This window comes from Bombus flavifrons, chromosome 8 (genome assembly GCF_040668555.2).
Source record: "Bombus flavifrons isolate JBK064 chromosome 8, iyBomFlav1_principal, whole genome shotgun sequence".
Classification (NCBI taxonomy): Eukaryota; Metazoa; Arthropoda; class Insecta; order Hymenoptera; family Apidae; genus Bombus; species Bombus flavifrons.
The window spans coordinates 7,388,931-7,409,433 of NC_138449.1; the positions used below are offsets into that span (position 1 = coordinate 7,388,931).

At 35.7% G+C, this 20,503-nt stretch overlaps 1 protein-coding gene across 8 annotated transcripts in view; it reads left to right on the forward strand.

Moving 5' to 3' along the window:
• cnc (NFE2 like bZIP transcription factor cap-n-collar) overlaps positions 1–20,503 on the forward strand; it is a 110,932-nt gene that overhangs the window by 38,008 nt on the left and 52,421 nt on the right. For all 8 annotated transcript variants that reach the window (XM_069118541.1, XM_069118540.1, XM_069118539.1 and 5 more), the window contains exon 3: positions 6,014–6,089. In XM_069118541.1, coding sequence (XP_068974642.1) covers positions 6,014–6,089 — 76 coding nt within the window. The remainder of the gene's footprint in view (positions 1–6,013; positions 6,090–20,503) is intronic.

The following is a 20,503-nucleotide window of genomic DNA, read 5'->3' on the forward strand; positions in this document are numbered from 1 at the left end:
CCTTCCATCTATTATATTTGAACAAAATTTAAGAGAATTTGTTTCATTTATTTTATTCATTTGAAGTTTGCGAACATATCTGTACTTTTTACTATGTTCTATATAAGTTATCTCATAGAACGTGCGAATCACTAGCAAGTACAAGCTGCCCTTCTTCCCTGTAGGTCTCCTAATTCTTATCAAGTGTCTGCATGTGGACTCCCACCGTGATAATCGGTCAAACATAGATCAGTCAAAAGGTATAATCCTGCAGAACCCATGGAAGCTATGTTCGATAGATACCAAAGAGATTAGGCTAGAAGGAACCATCCCACGCGCACTCGGATATGATCTCGGTCGATAATTCGAACCCCAAACTGTCGGCTTCTCGTCTTGTCTCTTCCCTCTAATTTCCTGTACGTGAGAATATCTCGAAACTACTGTACTTTATCTCCTTCCTCCAGATTTGCCACCTCGTCTTTCCCTCTTCGTCTTATCAATTTTGTTAGGCGTTCCATCTATTCGCGCAATTCGTAATCTTATTCAGAATCATGAATTCCACAAGCTAGTAAGTAACAGTATAAATCTTGATCTTGGGGTAAATACAAGTTAAAGTTTATTATTATTAGCAGTGTCCAAAAAAAAAAAAGGAAATATGTTCGGAAAACTTAAAATAATCGAAGACTGAACGACTGCATGATTGTACCTATATTGATTGCAGCGGTTTGATTCAATGAATTTTATTCGGTCACGATTCTATTGTACCCTGTTCAACGATGCGTAGTTTCCTTAAGAATCTAAAATCGTGTCTGCAGTTCACTCCAGATCGACTGATTTAATTCACTTTCTATTCTACGACACAACTTTTTTCAACGTCGATTTCCTTCATCTGACGCGTTTCAGTCGATGAGCACGAAGAGCGTTTAAGTATCCACGAAGATTCGAGCCAACGAGAGCTCATCCATACCGTGGTCACCGACAATGACGTTGCATGACGTTCTGGGCGGGTAACCCATCAGACTTCTCGACGTTCTTTCTCTTCTCTTCTTTTCTCTTCTCCTCTCTGATCGTCTCTTCTCTCCGTTCTCCGGTCTCTTGTCTCCTTTACTCTTCCACTTTGACTCTCTCTTTTGCTCTCACGGCCTTCGGTAGTAAAGTCGGTGTTCCTTCGTTCCTCTCTCCAATCCCTATCTAACTCGCTTCGTCTTTCGGGCTCTTCCTCCTCGAAGATCGTATTGTTCCAACGGGTTCCACCTTTGTGAAGGGACCGCCGTCTTCGAGGCTCCAATAATACGGGGAATATCCTCGATCCCGATCGAAAGCAGACACATCGATCCAAAGTGTGGTTCGCGAACAGCTGAGAACAAAGGCCAGTCCACTCCTCTGTCCCATCTTCCTCCAATTTCTTTCGCTGTATATTGACAGCCATTGTCCCGATATTTAGTCCTGAAATTGTTTTAACTGCGAATATCTTTAAAAATACGAGTCTATCTTCCTCGTTTCGATCGAACGCTGAACTTAAGTTCTTCGAAAGATTTTTATCGAATTCTTGTAGGTTTCTCGAAACAGAGGAATTTGGAAACTTTCTTGCCCGATTGATTGGAAAATATACGATATGCTTCTTTTTTTCTTTTTTTAGTAATTTCGTTAATAATATTGAGTATACGGTTTGTCTGTTTTTATATGAAACGGGATGCTAATAGATTAATGGTAAAATTTCGATCTAAATTTGCCTGCGACTATTAAATTATCTTTTATCGTTGATTCCAATTTAATAGGACGAGAATACTCGAAGAGTACAGCGTATTATGTTCCAGCGTAAAATAATGGCGCTCATTCGGAGTGACTGGCGTGAATATTTAATTTACGACTTCGGCTGAAATTTCAAACGATCCGCGTTCGCAATGGTGACAGGTTCGATTATAGCGACTTGCTCCATTTATACGAAGGAAATAATTTCTTTCAATCTAATGGAAACTCAAAGTCCTAGAAGACCCTTTTTTAACTTCCTATAGAAACTTATTTAAAATTGAATAAATTTATTTAGGAACTTTGCAGATTTATAACAATGCATTTTAAGACATTTTCCTGTGATTTTTTCCCCTAAATATAATTTCTCCTAAATCCTGTTTCTTTCCATATTATCCACGTATTCTTCGTTCTTTCTTCAATTTCTTCAATTTTATTCTTCAATTTCTTTACCTACAGAAATTTGTAATTCGATCATCGATAGTTTCAATATAAACTCCAAACTCTACCTACGATTAGAGTGTTTTAAACGATAAACGACGTAAGTATCAAAAGTAAGAATTTTCACTAAAAACAAGAGAACTCGTTTCTGTTATCCTTCGTCCCACTGAACAAATCATTTCTCCATTTTTCTGACGCTTACTACGACGTACTTCGCTCACCTATGTTCCTAAAGAATCGCTAAATTCTCGATATAATCGGAAGAACATAAGAACGATGCTCGATGATGGCTTCTCGCTTTCTTTTGCATAACGACAGGAGCCAGCTAAAATGTATTCGTAAAAACATCGGAACGGATGGCGTTCATTTGTTGGCGGGATGCAATCGCTGAGGGTTTGTTAAAATGATAGATGTACAGCATCCCTCTGGACGAGGGGCGGCATCGATAAAGCAAGCTGGAAAGGAAGATGAGGGTTAGGGCGAGGGAGAAGAAAGCCGGTTGGTCGCGGGACGTAGCCGAGAAAAAAAGAGAGGAGAGAGCAAGATAAAAAGAGAGGGGAGAGCAGGGCCAAAGAGATTGGAGCAGCATGGCAGGGGGATTCTGAGGGACGTATTGATGGTCCTGGAAATTGAAAACGCGCCCAGCGAACCGAAGTGGGTTTGGCCTCCTTCTCTTCCCTGATTGTTTCTGTCGGATGAATTTTCGGGAGAAAATGGCGGTCGATCCCGTGATGTTGTATTTCGGGATTGTTTCCATCCATACTTACCTATAGTTTCATTATTCACATACGTACATACTTCGTTTTCGTTCCTGTTCGAACAATTGTTTCTTCTTCGCAGGCAGAGAATAGTTTCAATCAACTACTTATTTATAGTTTTCAAATCGTTATAGAAATATAGATAGAAATTACAAGTAACGAGCTAGAATTTTAGTCGTTGCTGGATCCTTGACGTTTTGATTGCAACACTTGTTTTTTTTTTAATTAATTGAATTATTGCAGTATAGGGTTAGATAGGTATAGTTGTAGACGAAGAAACATACGAGGTGTTTCATACGTATTATACTTCTTATTGTGCTTCTTATAATTAGTCGCATGTATTTAGTCTTTGTCGGACTAAAAACAATTTGTTATTTTCTTTCTACGTATACTTCGTATCTATATGTTCGTTGGCAGTGAGAATAATCAAACGAATCAAGAGCTGAAGTTATCATTTTTAAAATAGAACCAGGATAAAAGGTGCCAGGATCGGTGTGTTGCGAATTCGAAAAGACGACAGGTTACGAATTATTCGCAGAACCGTGACTGGCAACAACCTGGCGACTTCAATAGCTGGCTCGATGGTCACGGTGGCCCATTGATTTCGTACATATTCGCGGAGATCAATACAGATTCTAGCCATGCTTTCAACCGACAGATCGTTCGTGACGGCCGAAATAAGCGGACTCTAAGTAGTTCGAAAATCTTAATTGAGAGCTACGCGAACGATGCAAACTCATAACGATGACAGGACCTCCATTGTCATACGGGCGACCGTGTCGTTGAGAAGAAGAGCCATGTCTTTTTCGAATAAACAAGATAAAGATAATAAGATATAAAAATTTTATAGTTATATTGCTAGATCTTTGGTTTCCAGTTACTTTCGTGATCATATCCTAATTACTATCGCAATTCTTTAGATTGCAAATGAATAATTATATACAGGGTGGTTGGTAACTGGTAGTACAAGCGGAAAGGGGGTGATTCTACACTAAAAAAGAAGTCGAAAATATAGAATAAAAATTTTTCGTTTGAGGCTTTGTTTTCGAGAAAATCGACTTTGAATTTTCGCTCGGTACGCGTGCACTTTATCACGTCTCGTTATAACGGATCTCACTGTAGATCGTTGTCTCGATAGAAAAATTAAAAAAAAATTTTTTATTCTATATTTTCGACTTCTTTTTTCGCGTAGAATCACCCCCTTTCCGCTTGTACCACCAGTTACCAACCACCCTGTATAATACAAATTATGGGTACATACAATGACGAGTATCTAGATGGGAACAAACAATTCTAACGATTTAGGTAACTGAAATTATTTTGTGTTTACATATTTTCGATATATTGCTTCAAATGCTATCCTTTGAATTAAATGACATATCAGCAGAAGGATAGGTATACGCAAAAGTGAATATTCAATTTGATGCAACATGTGATATTACATATATGATCAACTCGGAAACCAAACTGATCAACTCCACTTTTTGTCAATCTCTCAATTTCATTTCCTACGTAGATACGTCATGAATATTCAATTCTGTAAAAACAAATTAACTTATACTTCCATCCATTCCAAGGTAAATTTGAAAAGTAACGTTTGCGATATAATAATATCATCTCTTCTTTCGGCTTTCCAATTAATGTACTTGATCAACGTGTCTTCCGAACAGCTCGTACATACAAAATTACGTAAAACAAAATTATCCTTATGTTTAGATTATACATATAGCAATATCGATATAGTTCTAAAGTCGAAAAAGTTTAACAGTAAAATTAAAGCGAGGAAAGTTAGCTGCGAATCTAAACAGGAAACAGTGAGCACGAGAATGCACGCGGATCCTTGATGGCGCGTAACTGCGATGCACTTAGTTTCATTTCGCGGGAGTTGTTCGATTGAGGGGTGGAGAGAGGATTGATCGAAGTTTGTATTCATAACCCCGGATCTTGGTATAACTCACCACTCAACGACGATACATCACACTGAATGAAAAAGAGACTGAGGCAACGATAGAAGGGGATGAAAAGCTGGAGGCCAGGAAAGGGAGAAGAGAGAGAGAGAGAGAGAGAGAGAAGCCAGTGGTTGGATAGCTACTATCAGAGAGTCGCTATGATTAATGGTCGAGTACAATGCTATTTTCATTAAACTCATTTCACTGCAGCCCGTATATAACACGGGGTACGGCCAGCCTATGGTCTCGGCCATATGAGCGCCCTCCGCTTCTTTTTCACGTTGCCGTTAGGTTCCCTTGATTATGACGTCTCTATGATCGTCGACCTTCACGGTCTCGAATGCCATCCGAGTGAATTCAGCCATTGTTACGCGGCGTCGTTTTCGATCCTTTCATTATCAACGGAATGGCGTTTTCAAAAGTCGGCCGCCGTATCCAAATTTGAAAACGGCTTCATCCGTGATATTGCGAGCTTTTGCTACGATGTACGAACAATCTGTCAGTCTCTTTTCGATGGAACGACTAGTGTCGGTAGTTGAGAAAAATTTGTAACAGTAATACAAAAGATTATGTGAAGGATAAATAGATAAGATAGGTAGAGAAATGATAAGAAAAGTGGCGATGAAATTTTTGACACGTTGAAAAGATGAATATAATGACGTTAATACTGTAAAGTAATGAAAACAAGTTAGAAATGAAACATCACATAGACGCAAAGTTGTTAACATTGTAAATAATGTTCAGTGGGAATTAAATATGAATAACGTTTTTAAAATGAATATAAATAATTCAGTTTACTGGATGTCTTCTAAACGCGAAAAGCTTTGTTAAGAAATCAATTGACACTTGACGTCTTAGATTTGTTAGATATTTATCACGGTAATTTCTTAATTTATTACTCCGTTTATTTAACGACATCTAAACCCAACATAATTGCTAATTGCGGCTTGTTTACGAGGAATTGGCTACGTAAACATTTCTCAGTATCAAAGAGTTCTTCCTATTGATTCGATTGGGTGTCATCGTATCTTGAAGCAGACAAGAAAAAAGTTAGGTTCGTGACTAAGTCCGGTTTTATTCGCTCAACGGAATATATTCTTGGCTGCTAGGAACATTTCCTCGGTGTTTCATTTCCAGAAAGACACAAAGGAATATGACGAGCCACAGGATGATCCATGGGCAGGCCTTCCTTATACCGTCGATCTCGAAACTGGTAAGTGCAAATTAGTTTTATCGTGCAATTAAACAACTTAAGATAAAACTTGTATCAAATTTTTATTTGTAAATTTTACTTGTAAAAGAAATATTGCGATATTTGTGCAAACTATGCGAGAATAACTAGGGAGATACTTATATATCCAAAAGAACCATATAACAAGCACAGCAGCACTATGAAAGGTGTTCATAATTTTGATTACATAATACGTTTATGCGCTGCTTTGAACGCTTGCTTTGCGTATCAGTCTCTAATTAAAGAGCCAATCAAAGGTGATAGACACCGTCCGTATACCGTAGACGTCCTAATACGCCTGTAAAAACCAGGGACAATTATATACAGCTAGTTCGCGTAGCACCTTCTATTCAAAGCGTGTCAAATTAACGTTGCAATTTGTAAAAGCCAATTTAAAGGTTCGCTGCAGTTAGGAGCCACGACCGCGCCTGGCCGCACCTCTCACGAATCTAATTACCATAAACGCGTTGATTAAATGTAGTCTACTCGATGATTATTTCCTTAGTCGAATCATTTTTATATCGATTAGTCATTGGTAGATAATTCGGTAGTGACGGCGGCAAACGAAGGCAAAAAAGAATGTTAACGCTATGAAAAGCGTAAATGACGTGTATCGGCAACTATGTGGTCTAACTATAAATTGCGATAAGCGTTGTCTTATAAAATCGTAAGTAGAAATCGTATTAGTAGTTTTATTTGTGACACAAAATTTATATGAACGATTATGTAACGTGACATTCCAACAATTTATGTCTCAATATATAAATTGCGCGCTCTATTATACTCAATTCCACGTTATAGAAAAAGTCATGGTAAGTACAGATACTGTTAAGTTGTTGATTCCAATATCGCTCGGATAACTCAAATAAAACAGAAGGAATTTCGTACATGTAATATTAATATATGTATAGTTAATATCGTGGAAAAATATACACAACGAAATTTTGCAACAAAAGCAAATGCAATACCTAATTAATAATAAAATTATTAATACAATTCATATTTTTATATTCCGACAAGTAACATGTTTGATAAGTATCTAACTAAACGAGTAAGAAAAATACATATTTAGCCCCAAAAGCAAACACAATTTCGATAGCCGGTTATAAATACATTTAATTCATTTTAACGCTCATAAAATTTTTAAATTGCTTCCCTTTAAAAAATGAACAACGTGACTTATCACCTTCTTCCCCTATAACGTAGCTCAAAGAAAAAAAAAAGAGAACGAAAACATTTCATTCCATTGTTGTTACCTCTCCGTACTGATAGTTGCGTTAAATTTCGCGCAAGTACATTCCTGTGTATAGAGACCTCACCGAGGAGAATTTCTTTCGCGCAATTGTTGCATAATCCGAAAGACTGTGGCCAACCAGCGTGAAAAGAACGTTGCCGGACAATCGGAAAATAATTCGTGGAGACACTTTTGCGCGTTGGTACGAGATCAAGAATGAACGTATGCAGAGAAGGAAGGATCGTCTAACACGAAGCTGAGCGTTTGGCTGGCTGGTAGGATACACTTTGTCCAGGTACGGCGGGAGTGAGAGATTTCAGAGAGCCAGAGGTTCCAGTTCGTAAAGTCTCGTGGAGAAGTCGGGGAGTGGCTACAGGAACGCCCTCGCTGCCTTCTTCCCTCCCTTACCTTCGAACCCCACCATCCTCAGCAGCCCTTCGTATTCGCTCGGTTTCCCCTTCTCTGCATTTAATTACTTTACGTCGCGACGACCAGAGAGTGCGCCTAGCCCACCGCGATCCACTCTACGTCGTGTTTCGTATCGACGCTTGACGAAGGTTCGCTCGTTAAAACCTTTTTAAAATGTCGGCGTATCCGCGAACCTCGTTCTTTATTTCTCTTCCTCCTTTTTTTCTGTTTTCTTCTTCTTTTTTTTTTTTGTTTCGTTCGAGTCTCGTTTTTGTTCCCCGTTTTTCGGGAAAAAGAAAATCGAGAAATTTGATCGATGGATGCTTCGAAAGCACTTCCCTGTATGACGATTTGATTTTACATAGGTTGCAAAAATGGCTCATGAAGTATTTAGTATATACGTTTTATGTCTATATTGAATGTTTTATATAAAAAAAACATGTTTTGAGGTTTCAGTGGTATCGTTGCGAGACACGACTTTCGTGATTAGGGCAGCTTTGGTCAAATTTGCAACGGATCGACAAATGTATATAAAAGTTACAGGATACTTACGCTAGGATGCTAACGTAACGTTTATTTAGTAAACAATTAATACATAGCACGAATAGCGGTTTTAAATGTATAACGAATGTTAAAAATGATCCCGCTGAATAACGAGTAGGTACATAATGTGCACTTGGGGTTTTAAATATCTTCGTGATTTCTGCAAAATATATTCTTGCGATAAATACACTAATTTCTGTAGATATTTTCAGATTCGTTACAAATTTGATCAATTATAGTCATGATCGTCGTGTATCATTACACGTACACGTAATAGAATCGTAAGAAAGTTTCTGTAAGTGTTTGAATACTTTGAGCCAGCGTATGTGCACGGAGTGAAATGCACGTATGTGAAAAAGAAAACGAAAAAGAAAATTGATTCGTTGCCTTTCATTTTTACGCTGCATAGGTAATATTCAACGCGGGATTTGATTTTAATCCACGCGTCGTTAAAAATTATTTTTCACCGTAGGGAGAGAATGCAAATGTGTAACATTACGTTAAACAGCAGTCGAATATACTGAGAAACAAGATTACACAGAAAATATTTTTCTACCATACGTTGATATATATGCACGTGTTCATTGTTTTTAAAAAATGAAAGTGTTTCTTAAATTAAACGATATAATTACCATCATGACTCTTTTACATTTTTATTATTTCCGAAACAATATGCAGAGCTGCAGCATGATAAATTATTTTGTCATTTACGAGAAAAATAACGAGAGTTAAAGAGCGACCGTTACAATTTACCGCAATTTACGGTTTACTTATTTGTTGCACGACACAGAACCGTTGGTGTAGTAAATTAATTCGATTCCGCAATAATAAGTTCGTTTTACAAAGCACCGACCAGACTAACAAGAGCAGCGGAGCTCATTACGCGGCTATCTCGTCGTCGATCGATCGACTCGACGTACGGCATTGTGTGATTAATGAGTCGCTCGACAAAAGAAAGCACAAATTCCTTGGGCGTCGCTATTCTTTAAGATTTACTAAGAGAAAAATAGAGAATAACGAACGGGGCTCCAACCAAGATACAGACCTTTCGAGAGAAAAAAAAAGTATTTTTATCGCTTAACATTTTACCTGACATAGCTATGTCCTAATAATTTTAGCGTATAAAGTAAACGACATTTGGATTTTAATGTCGCCATATGATTCAGAAGAAATATTTTTAAGCAGAATAGTTGAGAATGAGAAGAACCTGTTACATCCAGCCAAAGATATAATTGTTGAGACAAATAGTATTTTGATATTAGTAATATTTTAATTGTATCAAAGACAATATCTTTATATTATGCAGATGGTGAAAAGATACGTGTTTAGTCCCAAAGCGAAATTGAAGAATAATTTCGATAACACAGAGTAAGGTAGAATTACTTGAGTCATCTAAGATTCATCATCTTAAAATTCTATCTTGAATTTTGCATGCAATGACCAAACTCGTTGTGTATTATGGAGCTTCATTAATCTTTGATATAAAAGCGAAGGAATGAGGAAATACCGCGTAACTTCAGATTCAGCAAGAGAAAATAACAAAAACGAGAAAACGGTTCGAATAACCCTTTAGCAGGTTTATTTGGCTCGGCGAGGAGGTATTATACGTATAAGAACTAAGAAAGTAAATAACAAAATAACTTCCAGAAATAAGGTAATACACACACGACTGAATCATAATAGTCACAATCGCGGATATTAGCATTAATTGAACCAACTTCTTTTTCCTTAACGACTAGAAGTTATATTCTTGTAAGAAATTATGGCTATCTAGCTATCAAGCATGTTTGTCACGCTACTAATAAAGAATTAAATACCTAGTCTGTTTTCAAATATAGATCGTTTAAGAATCGTTCATAACCGAATTTGCCAAATTACAAGGTGAATTACCTAGCTTATCTCGAATAAGATTAATTTATCTTGCTACAATTAATTAACAACGTACTGAATTTTAAAGCAGCCAGCCTCTGAAAAAAATGGGAAATACGACTTATCGCGTTCTTCCTGCAGTCTTCATTTCCAAACATGGCCCTTCTCATTCCTATTACTGAGAACCTGCCTTGCTCTTTGAAATAAGAAAAAGGAAAAAAAGCGGGGAAAAAATGGAAAAAATGACACGCAACGGTTGCCTTTGGAACGAAAGCCGGTCGTTATCTGATTAATGAACAAATAATTCATTAAACTGCGGATGATATATCTACGGTAAAAGTTCAGTGCACTGGGAAGCTTGGGTGAATAATCAAGCGCCATAATACCTTGACCGCTGGGAAATTGCAAAACGATATTGTTGTAGCTCGATATAGAGTTGCATTCGAAGGGACTTCTTACGATTACATGTAAATTTATTCGCAACACGTAATCCCTAACACTATTACAAATCGTTTCCTGGCGGTTACATAGACATGGCTCCGCGCGAATCGCGATCTTCACGCACGAGGACCAAGTGCTTTCGTGAAAAAGGAATCAAGAGGTGGGGTAAAGAGGAGGATAAAAAGGTGCTGTATGATGCCGTCGACATACAAGGCGCTTGTACCAATTTGACGAAGCATGATGGATTACACGACGGATCTTATAAAAAGTTTATATCCGAGGAATAAATTATCATAGCATTGTCTCGCCACGAAGACTTTGGGTGCGCCGCAAAGTGTTCCCCTTCGATCGACACAATGTATTTTTCTTTCTTACGTTATCGATAATGTTCCGCCATGATTAAAAATTCGCTCGGACTTATCTCGTGAAGCGTATTGCCAAGCGAATTCTAATTTCGTGGTTTTGAACATGATTTCTGAAATATTAGTTTATTTGATGTTACGTTATTTACGGTGGAAAAATTTCGTTGAATAAATTCAATTACGAATAGGATACTTTTAAAAGAGACAGAGAATTGAATTATCTTCCTATTTGATAGGATTATTATTAGTTCTCCAATTACTTGTCTTTGTTCTATGTTTAATTTAGAAAAGAATTGCTTTTATTTAACATTTTGATCGAAGCGCTTTGTATTAAAGCGAACACATTTATAGAATGTTCCTGTTTAATAGGAAAAGAAAGTAAGTAATAAGCAAGAATTCGATCTAAAGTATTCGTTACAATATTATATTATATAGCAAGCGAAAAAAATTAGTTTAAGCTCCACTTCTTTAAGTATAGTATAAGTATGTTCATAAAAATATGAATTTACATAAACATCCGCAATTATCATGCATTTGGTATTATCTTTAATGAACGTATAGCTGCCTATAGTAATTTAAAGTCCCTTCGAAATATAATAATCTTCTAATTTGATTTGCACTAACTATCGTGAATAATTATTTGAAATACAATTATCATTTATTTAGCATACAGACTGTGCGAAATTAAATAAATCTGTTTAAAATAATAACTTTGTAGGACAAGCAGCAAACAATTGGAACGAAGAATAATTCTACTTAATGTCATACATCGGATGTATATAGTGTATTAAAATAGACATATGTAGTACATACATTTCTATTTTGTCATTTGTATTGACTTTCAATTGCCGCATTGAAATTTTGTAATAGGCGTTGAACGTGACCGACTCCGCCTTCTTCAATATACTTACAGACTTATCTCTGCCTTTAATAATTCATCGAATAGAGGAAGGAATCGAAGATAGGTTGAGGTTGAATATCGAACGAAAGCGATCTAATAAGGCATAAAAATTAGAAAATGTCATTTTATCAATCTACACACGCAGACATTCTTCTTTTTTTTATTATTCGTGTCATGTTAATAGGATTTCAACAAATAGTTATTAACAGGTATTTGTATTGTAATATTCATTTCATTATTTTACCTCAACATAAAGGTTTAATCGTATTTACTTACTTTTCTAATTGCTTTGCCATAGTGTATAAAGCACAATAGCATAAATATCTTTTAACCTACATTGATAATGAAATCTTTTTTTTAATCTGGAGGTCAGAAAAAGGATATTAATATTTATGTCTGCAAGATAATGTAATTTATTTTTCTTTTTCTTTTTTTCAAATGATGACCGTTTCCTCCCTCACTTACAAAGAAGCAGTAAGTTTCGTGCTGGCATTGATTAAGCTGTAAGAAGTGACACTGACTATTGATTCGCTTCGCTAGCCACGGTTCGTGAGATCGCTATTAGAATTTTATCACTATGCAGTGAGATCAGCGAATGGATCTTGCTTTCTCGATGCTTTTACAAAACGTACTGCTACCTGTTATATATATAGCTACTGTACACACACAGATATGTATATATAATAAGTTTTTATATAAATATAAGTTATATGGTTATATAGTTACAAGCTTTTTTATATAAATAAAATTAAGAAAGAACGGATATCTACGCATAAGATATCTGAAATAACAGTAGTACATAATTTGAAAATATACAATTATTCGGTACTATGAAAATATAATGTGATATATGACTAAGTATGAAGATAGTTTCTAGCCGCCAACATATACCTTTTTCGTGACAACTGATAATTTCATGATTCATTAATATAGTAACTGCTTCACCGATAATATACGTAACATACAGATAATTAAAACGCTTCTAACAACAAGTGTCTGCAAGTATAATTAAATTATTTTCAATATTCCATTAGTACTAAAATCTTTGTTTTATTCATTATAGTTGATAAAAACTTAATACTTTTTATCTTGTTTGCAACATACCTGATTCCTAACATTTATTTGAACGATCGACGAATACAGCGAAAGATATAGGTATTAATTAGATATCTTAAGTTCCATAGCAAGGACGTTTGATAACATTACGATATTTTCTTCGTGTTGATATTCGATAACAGAAAAACATATCTTATTAGCGTAACAATTAGCTGTAAATATATCGTCATTTATGGTATAATTATAAATTGTATAGGAATTGAAGGATAAGCGGATGGTCAATTGGTGGGAACGTGAAATCGGATGGGGATAGTAGAATCGCGAATGGTGGGGAAACAGCATGGAAAACGCATGCGTGAGTACGTAAAATGGAACATCTGCCACGTGCGCGGGCGGTACACAGTGCGTATTCGTGCGTGGACGACAGAAATCTCAAGGGGGAAGAGATCGTGAAAGCATGGCCGCATCCGCCATGCGTGTGCGCGCATTTAACTATATATGCGTACCTATATACTCTTTTCTTCTATTTCAATATAAATAAATATTTTACTTGTATAAAAAAATATATAAATATTTTAAGAGTCATTAAAAAATAAATGATGCGCGCATCAGTAAATTTGTTCAACGCTCTGCAAACTTGCACGAAGCATGTTGCTATGGGTAATACGTATAACGTATCTTATAAAAGACTACATAATACTTAGCTATCACGTCATCTTTAATTCTGAACGACGAACGTGTTTATCTTGATACAATGGTTATATTCATTTCTGTATTGTACATTTATATAGTATAGGCGCTTGGTTTTTTATATTATCCATACATAGTTTTTCGTCGCAATAAAATTAGCAAGAAGCATTGAGAACGATCGAATGCAATTTATTCCCAGTGTTGTATTAATTTCCGCTTCGATTCGTCACGAGCGCTCACAAAGAGAGAAAAAAATAATATCCGACTGGCTCGATGCGTAGCAACAACCGTGACTAATTTCATCGAAAGTGGATACGGAATTGAGAACGGACCCTTCGTGAACCACCTATTCCTCAAGCATATAAAATACAAAAATTATTAAGTTTCCTTCCATAATAAAAAGACAGACACGCAATATTTACTTATATCGTTATTAGCGAGATTAGATAGAGTTATATGAATCTTGGTAAGACTTGGACATTTTTAAGTTCCATCTTGAACTTCACGCGTAATAATCAAACTTGCGTAGGTATATTATGCGACCTGACGCTTACCTGTTAGGTTATTCATCGTATATTGATATAATAAAAAAAGCTTGATGCATATTATTCGCTGTATATTAATATAGTAACGAAGAAATTGAAAAGTGTTATATACTTTGAGTTCAGCAAGAAAAGAATTAACAACGAGAAAATGAAAAGGAGAGATTACTCATATTAGATGTTGAAGGATTTCGTACTTCGAATATAAATTCGATATAATAATAGTATAAATAATAATATAATAATATAAATTCGAATATAATGTAATTCGAGTATATTATCAGCCAGATATTTCACGAGTTCGAAATTTTTCGTAATAAAGATCGGCATATTGTATTTAATTTCTTTTGTGAAATTTGAAAGAAAATGGTGGAATCCTTGGAAGCGATTCAAGTCGCTGGTAAATCCCAAGAGGGAATCAATATTTGGAGTCGTACGTGTTCCGCCATGTTAGTTCGGCTATTTCAGTGAGAAACCCCCATGGAGGACGGTGTTTGGGGGGCAGCTGGATGGTGAGGTATGTATGGGGTTATAGGGATACTCGGAGCCATGACTTGCTGTATCCACCCCTATAACACGAGCACGCATCATTACTCATATCGTGGCTCGTTGCACGCCACGGATTCAGAACGAATTCGGGAGGGCACTTCCAGGAAGCTTAGGGATGAAAATATACAACAATAGATGTGACGTATTGAAAAAAAGCAGTATCTTCCTGCGTAAATATATCTTTCTACGCGAGTTGCATTTGAATTTGTATTTGAATTTGAAGCGCAGAGTTTTGTCGACGAACGCGTATCGATGGAAAATAACAAGATCGTAAATTAAATCATTAATTGGCGGCATTAATCACTGTAGTCGTGTTTACGATTCTTATGCATTTTATTAAAAGTATTTTGAATATCGGCTTGTAAGAATCATTCGTCAATTTAATATGCTTACATTTCTTTATACGCAGGTAATATCATATCATAGATAAGTTCATTTTTTGTTGAATTTTTGTATTTTAACACCACTTTATGACTAAAGAATGGAAATTTTATTATTGAAAAAAGAAATAATTATGTACTGTAACAGTCATAATAATTGAAACGACAAACGTACTAAATAAATCCTTTTAAGTAAAAAATTTTAATTCTATCGAAATTAGTAATTGTTACTAATTGTTAGTAAGGTTTTAGTCGAAATTTGAGTTTATTTTATTAGGGTTTGCTGAATTTACGTTAGCTTTTAATTGAAATTATGATTTAGGCAGGTAGACACAAAGATTTCTATTTAACGTAATAGAGATATCTGTCGTTGTCCAACCGAGGCAAAAGAATTACATTAAGCCGGAAGCTACTATATTTAGCTGTATTTAACTCGCTTTAGCTTTCCCACCTTAGATTAAATATGGCGACTCCATCTGAAGTCAGCGACAGTTAAACGGGCTATAATTCTATCTCCTTCAGTGAGATCTCTTCTTTTTGACAAAAGACTGTCTCTTTCGTTGACTGTGCGCCAGAAATATTTCAATCGATGGATTAAAACATTAATATAAAAGTTGTGCTAAAGCATCCGAGTCAGAACACAACGACAGTTGCCGGTAGCGTTGAAAAGTTAGCTCGGTGGTGTCTCCTCCGCCCCTTTTTTTACCTTTTCAAAGATCTCGTGTCGCCACAATAGAGCTTTTCTATGAACTATAAGAGTTTTTACCTGGTCCGCTTTGCTTCTACGATTTCCTTAGATATTTTTTTGCAAATCATCCCTGCTCCATAAGCGGCGAGCGTATCCAAAGATTCGTTAAGATTTTCATTGTTGGGCCTGGCTTTTAGTCAGATATGAAAGTCGTTATTAATTGTTTTGTCAAATTGTACGTATTTCTTTTTCCCCCCTCTTTTTTTAGTTCTGTGTCAATTCATTTTTCCTAGACATTACATAAATTATAAAAATTTATTTAAGGTATCCATTGAAGATCGAACGATTTCTGAATTTTGTACATCGAATTGGTTTTAATAAAATAATACGTTTGGAAAATTTAATATGAAAAAGATAAAATTATTGCAAGCTTTGAAGGTGATTGGTTTGATTTTCCAATTTTCTCGCATCGGATATATCGTAAATTATCATTGAACGTGCGGTAGATAAGTATATTTGAATTTGCTATGAAAGATTAGTTTTATAACAGATAATACGCAATTTCCGTCGGATAATCGCAACAATTAGTAATTTTACAAGATCAGTAAATACATCTGTTTCTCAGAATTGATTACAAAATGGATTATCCAATATAGGAAATGTCACTTATACTTTACGTTCGTGATCCAAGGAACAAAAATACAAATTGAAGAATAGAGAAAAATGCAAATCCAAACATTAAATAAAAGGTAGCCAAGGCATAAGGTAAGCTTTTGGCCGAGAATTCTGTTGATTTAGGATAGATATGTATCAGACCAGGTTGGTTAAGGTCGACCTGTCACTTGAAGTACCATTAGCCCTTTCTAGACAGTCTCTCTTCAGTCAACCTTCAACCTGTCATTATTGCATCAAGCCATTTTTCCAACTGGCTCTCATGAGAAATTCCTTTTAAAAAGTGAAACGAAGATCTTGTGACCTAAAGAAAATTATTCTAACATTTCTAAAAACTTAGCTCTCACGTCAATATTGTTCGTTACTTCCCAAACGTTCTTGAAGATCTTCGATCAAATCTAAAAAGCATAAAACTAAATCGTGATTGAAAATAATTGTAGTTAACTGAAGCACATAATGAAAACCGCTTGCTCGTACTGAGAAAAATATATTTGTGACACTTGAAGTGGCATAAATGAGACCTCCAAACGCAATTTTGTTATTCTTGATTTTCATCTTGTTTTGAGCCATTGAATTTGCCTGATTTCGTTCGTACCACGAATTTAGGACCACAGTGTATAAGTAGCGCACGAAGCTAGCGATCGACTAATTCAAAATATGTTTTGTCATGGAATAGGTCACTGTGCCACTGCATCTCGAGAGAGAATTCGTGCATCATGACAACTTGCAACACGTCGAAGGTTCAACAAAATCTTGTTTTCGGGAACGAGACGTCTCTTTTAAGGCATCGTTGTAAGGAAAAGTGGTAACGGATACAAGTCAATTTCATTTAAACATCTTTCCAAACAGAGATTTCCAGTCACCATGATCTTTTCCTTTTCTCGAAAGCTTCGTTTTACGCCTGTGGTGGTAAAACTCGTACACTAACAAATAATATGTTATGATATGTTTCTGTTCCATCGAAATAAAGGACGAAGACGCGTCACTGAGCTTCGCAAACTCTGAATTTCCAAGATGTCAAGATCAAGATCAAGATCCTCGCAACCTGCATCTTGCAATATCACCGCGCCAAATTTCATACATTACCCAGACAAGATCATACCTCGTTTACAAAGAAGGATCTCGTGATACGTCAACCGTGTATACTTTGTAAATTGTATATAATTAATCGGATAATTTATTGCGTGTTGAACGAGTTAAAATAAAATCTGCTATTCGAGCGTTATGGCATCACGTTCCAGTTTCCGCGCGAAAAAGTTCGCTATTACGTTATTTTGAAACGAGCAAAACGGATAAGGGAGGAAGGGAGGAACGGATACGGAAGCAAATACGATCAGAGAAGAAGTTTTCGAATGTCGAAACGAGAAAAATGCACCGCCTAAGCATGACTGGGCTACCGTTGCTCTCGTGAACGCGTGGCCAACGAAAAGTGCAAGCTAAACATGAAGAGCGAACGTCATAGTATGAGGTGGCAACAATGCTCATTGACGGCAGAACTTGACATCCAGAATGACTGGTGTGTACGAGGGTGTTAACTAGGTCTCTGACCCCGTTCACAGAATCCTTTGCTATTGCCTGGCTATACATTACGGCTCAATGTTGGTTAAATACAGAATTCCATCGCTATGAAAACTTTAGACTCACGTGGTCATAAAATACGATATACAATGGCTACAAAGATTATTGGCACATAGTCTTATTTTCCAATGAAATACTTCTTTTTACCAGGTTCTATAGTGGCAGATAAAGAAAAGCTAGAAATCGATACACTATGAATTTTAATAATTTGTTTTATCTTCAGTTATTAGCGACTACTTGCTAGTTAATTCCTTTGAAACACAGTTTGGTATATGGTTTAGATAAGATTTCTGAGATATATATCGTTGACGAAAGAAAGTTAGCAACCTTTGTATCAAAAGATTTTTAACATATCGGTAACAGTCGTCTATCTTGTGGTGTACGGTGAATAAAACAGTATTTATACGCCACTGCATTTAACCACTATTGTATTTGTGTATTAGTTAATGCGATCCAATTATAATAGATCTCGTATCACTTAATGGTATTTACCTTCATATGGTTACAAAAACTTCAAATACTTCTGCGTAATATTTACACTGAACACCGTAAAAGAAGTAATTTATGGTCGAAGAGCTATGTACACAGGTGCAACTTAAATAATCAAGTAGATGCAATTAATTGATACAACATCACATGAGATGTGGTTTTTATATATCAGTGGTATAGGAAAGCCTGTCAGTGAATCGGATATGGTAAACATTATTTTATGCGTATTATGTAAGTTGCGGAAAAAAGGGAGCAAGTGTAAAAAACATTAGAGTCCGGTTACATAAATACACAGTGTAAAAAGTGATAGGACGTTACGTGTTTACACGTAATAGGAAAATTTTGATTACCCAGTAGTTTAATTTCGATTTGAAGAAATCAAAGTTCTCGAAACTTTACAACGTACAACGTATTAATATCTTGTGCAACAACCAATACTTAATCATAACATATTAATATTATGCAAATGGTTTCTGTAAGTTGATAACCTTTTTCGTCATATCACTGCCACATACGCAGATACATACATCCATAAATAATGTCCCAGATTGCAGGAACTTCTCAGCTCTTTTTTAGTACACAAATCAAGAAATAGTGCGTGTTCCATATTTACATTTATATTTAACAATAATTTACATTTTTACTTTATTATTAAACGTATAAAATACGTTATTTACTATACGTATAAGTCATTAAATTGTAGAAGAGGAAGTTACTATCTCTAACTCATTCAAAACGTTTGTACGATCTGGTGAGACATTATACGTACAAATACTTTACACGAACAAACGTTACGTTACGTTATCAATAAATATAAATAGAATATTAGAGAAGACGGTACTTAGTAGTATTCCGTTTTCTTTCTTTTTTAATTTAGAACGTTTTAGAATAGATTTAAAAAAGGAAACGAATAATTTCAGGCAATTCTATGTAAAACAAAAATATCGACACTGTTCAAAAAAGGAGTGTATTATATTTTTCTAACTTTCTAATTTCCGAAATACTGTTGATAATTTACAGAAATTAGGTCTATATCGTGTCGCTGCGTACTCATTTCGCAAAGAAACGAAGGAAAAAGTTAAAAACCAGGATCGTATCTATCAGTACGTATTGCGGAGACGGGCCGCGATGTTGGAAAAGCACAAGTTCATGCAGCCACTATTATTTATCGTATACAGAGGATGTCCTAGACTTGGTTCCTCCACGAACGTTCCAGAAGATCGAGCACGCATTGTTACGTTATACTTTTGTCGGTGATCGCATTTCGCTTATACAGAATAGTTCGCCATGGGCTACAATGATTTGCACTTATTGATTAATAAATCAATGCTCCGAAATTCTAGTTACCACTCGTATGTAGTCAATCTTTCTCTTTGACTTTTGCAAACCAAAATACGATACTTCACGATACATTATACGCTTAATTAAGAATATCTTTCTAATATTTCGTACAGTTGACATGCTAAAAAATACCCTTAAAAAATAATTAAGAAAGACGAAATTAGCTTTTCAGTATATTTGTATAAAAACAGGGTAAATGCACTTAAAATGTAAAACTATAAAGCAGCGTAAGATATCGATAAAATGACAAATAAATAACGGCTATCATAACAATTACATGGTAATTACTTTTTCTTAAACAACAGATAACCATATCAACTCCTGAGCATGAATTATAAATTCATCGTTGCGGGCATAACGTTTTTTGTATTTAGTAACGATCGAAGGAAGGGTTTGTTCCAAAAATTTCATTTGAGGATATTACTTTTACGTAATATGTAATATATGCGGCATTGGTAGTGAGGCCGTGTCGATGGTAATTAGGAAATTAATCTGATACGTCCCGCGCGCGCGAGACAGAGTTCGAATAAGAGTGACGACACAGGAATAAAGGGTATCGATAGAACAGGCATTTGACAGGATTTAGATACCATCTTAACAGCAGTGGTTTACAGCCTTTATCATCTGTCGAGTCTAACCTACTGGTTGGCACT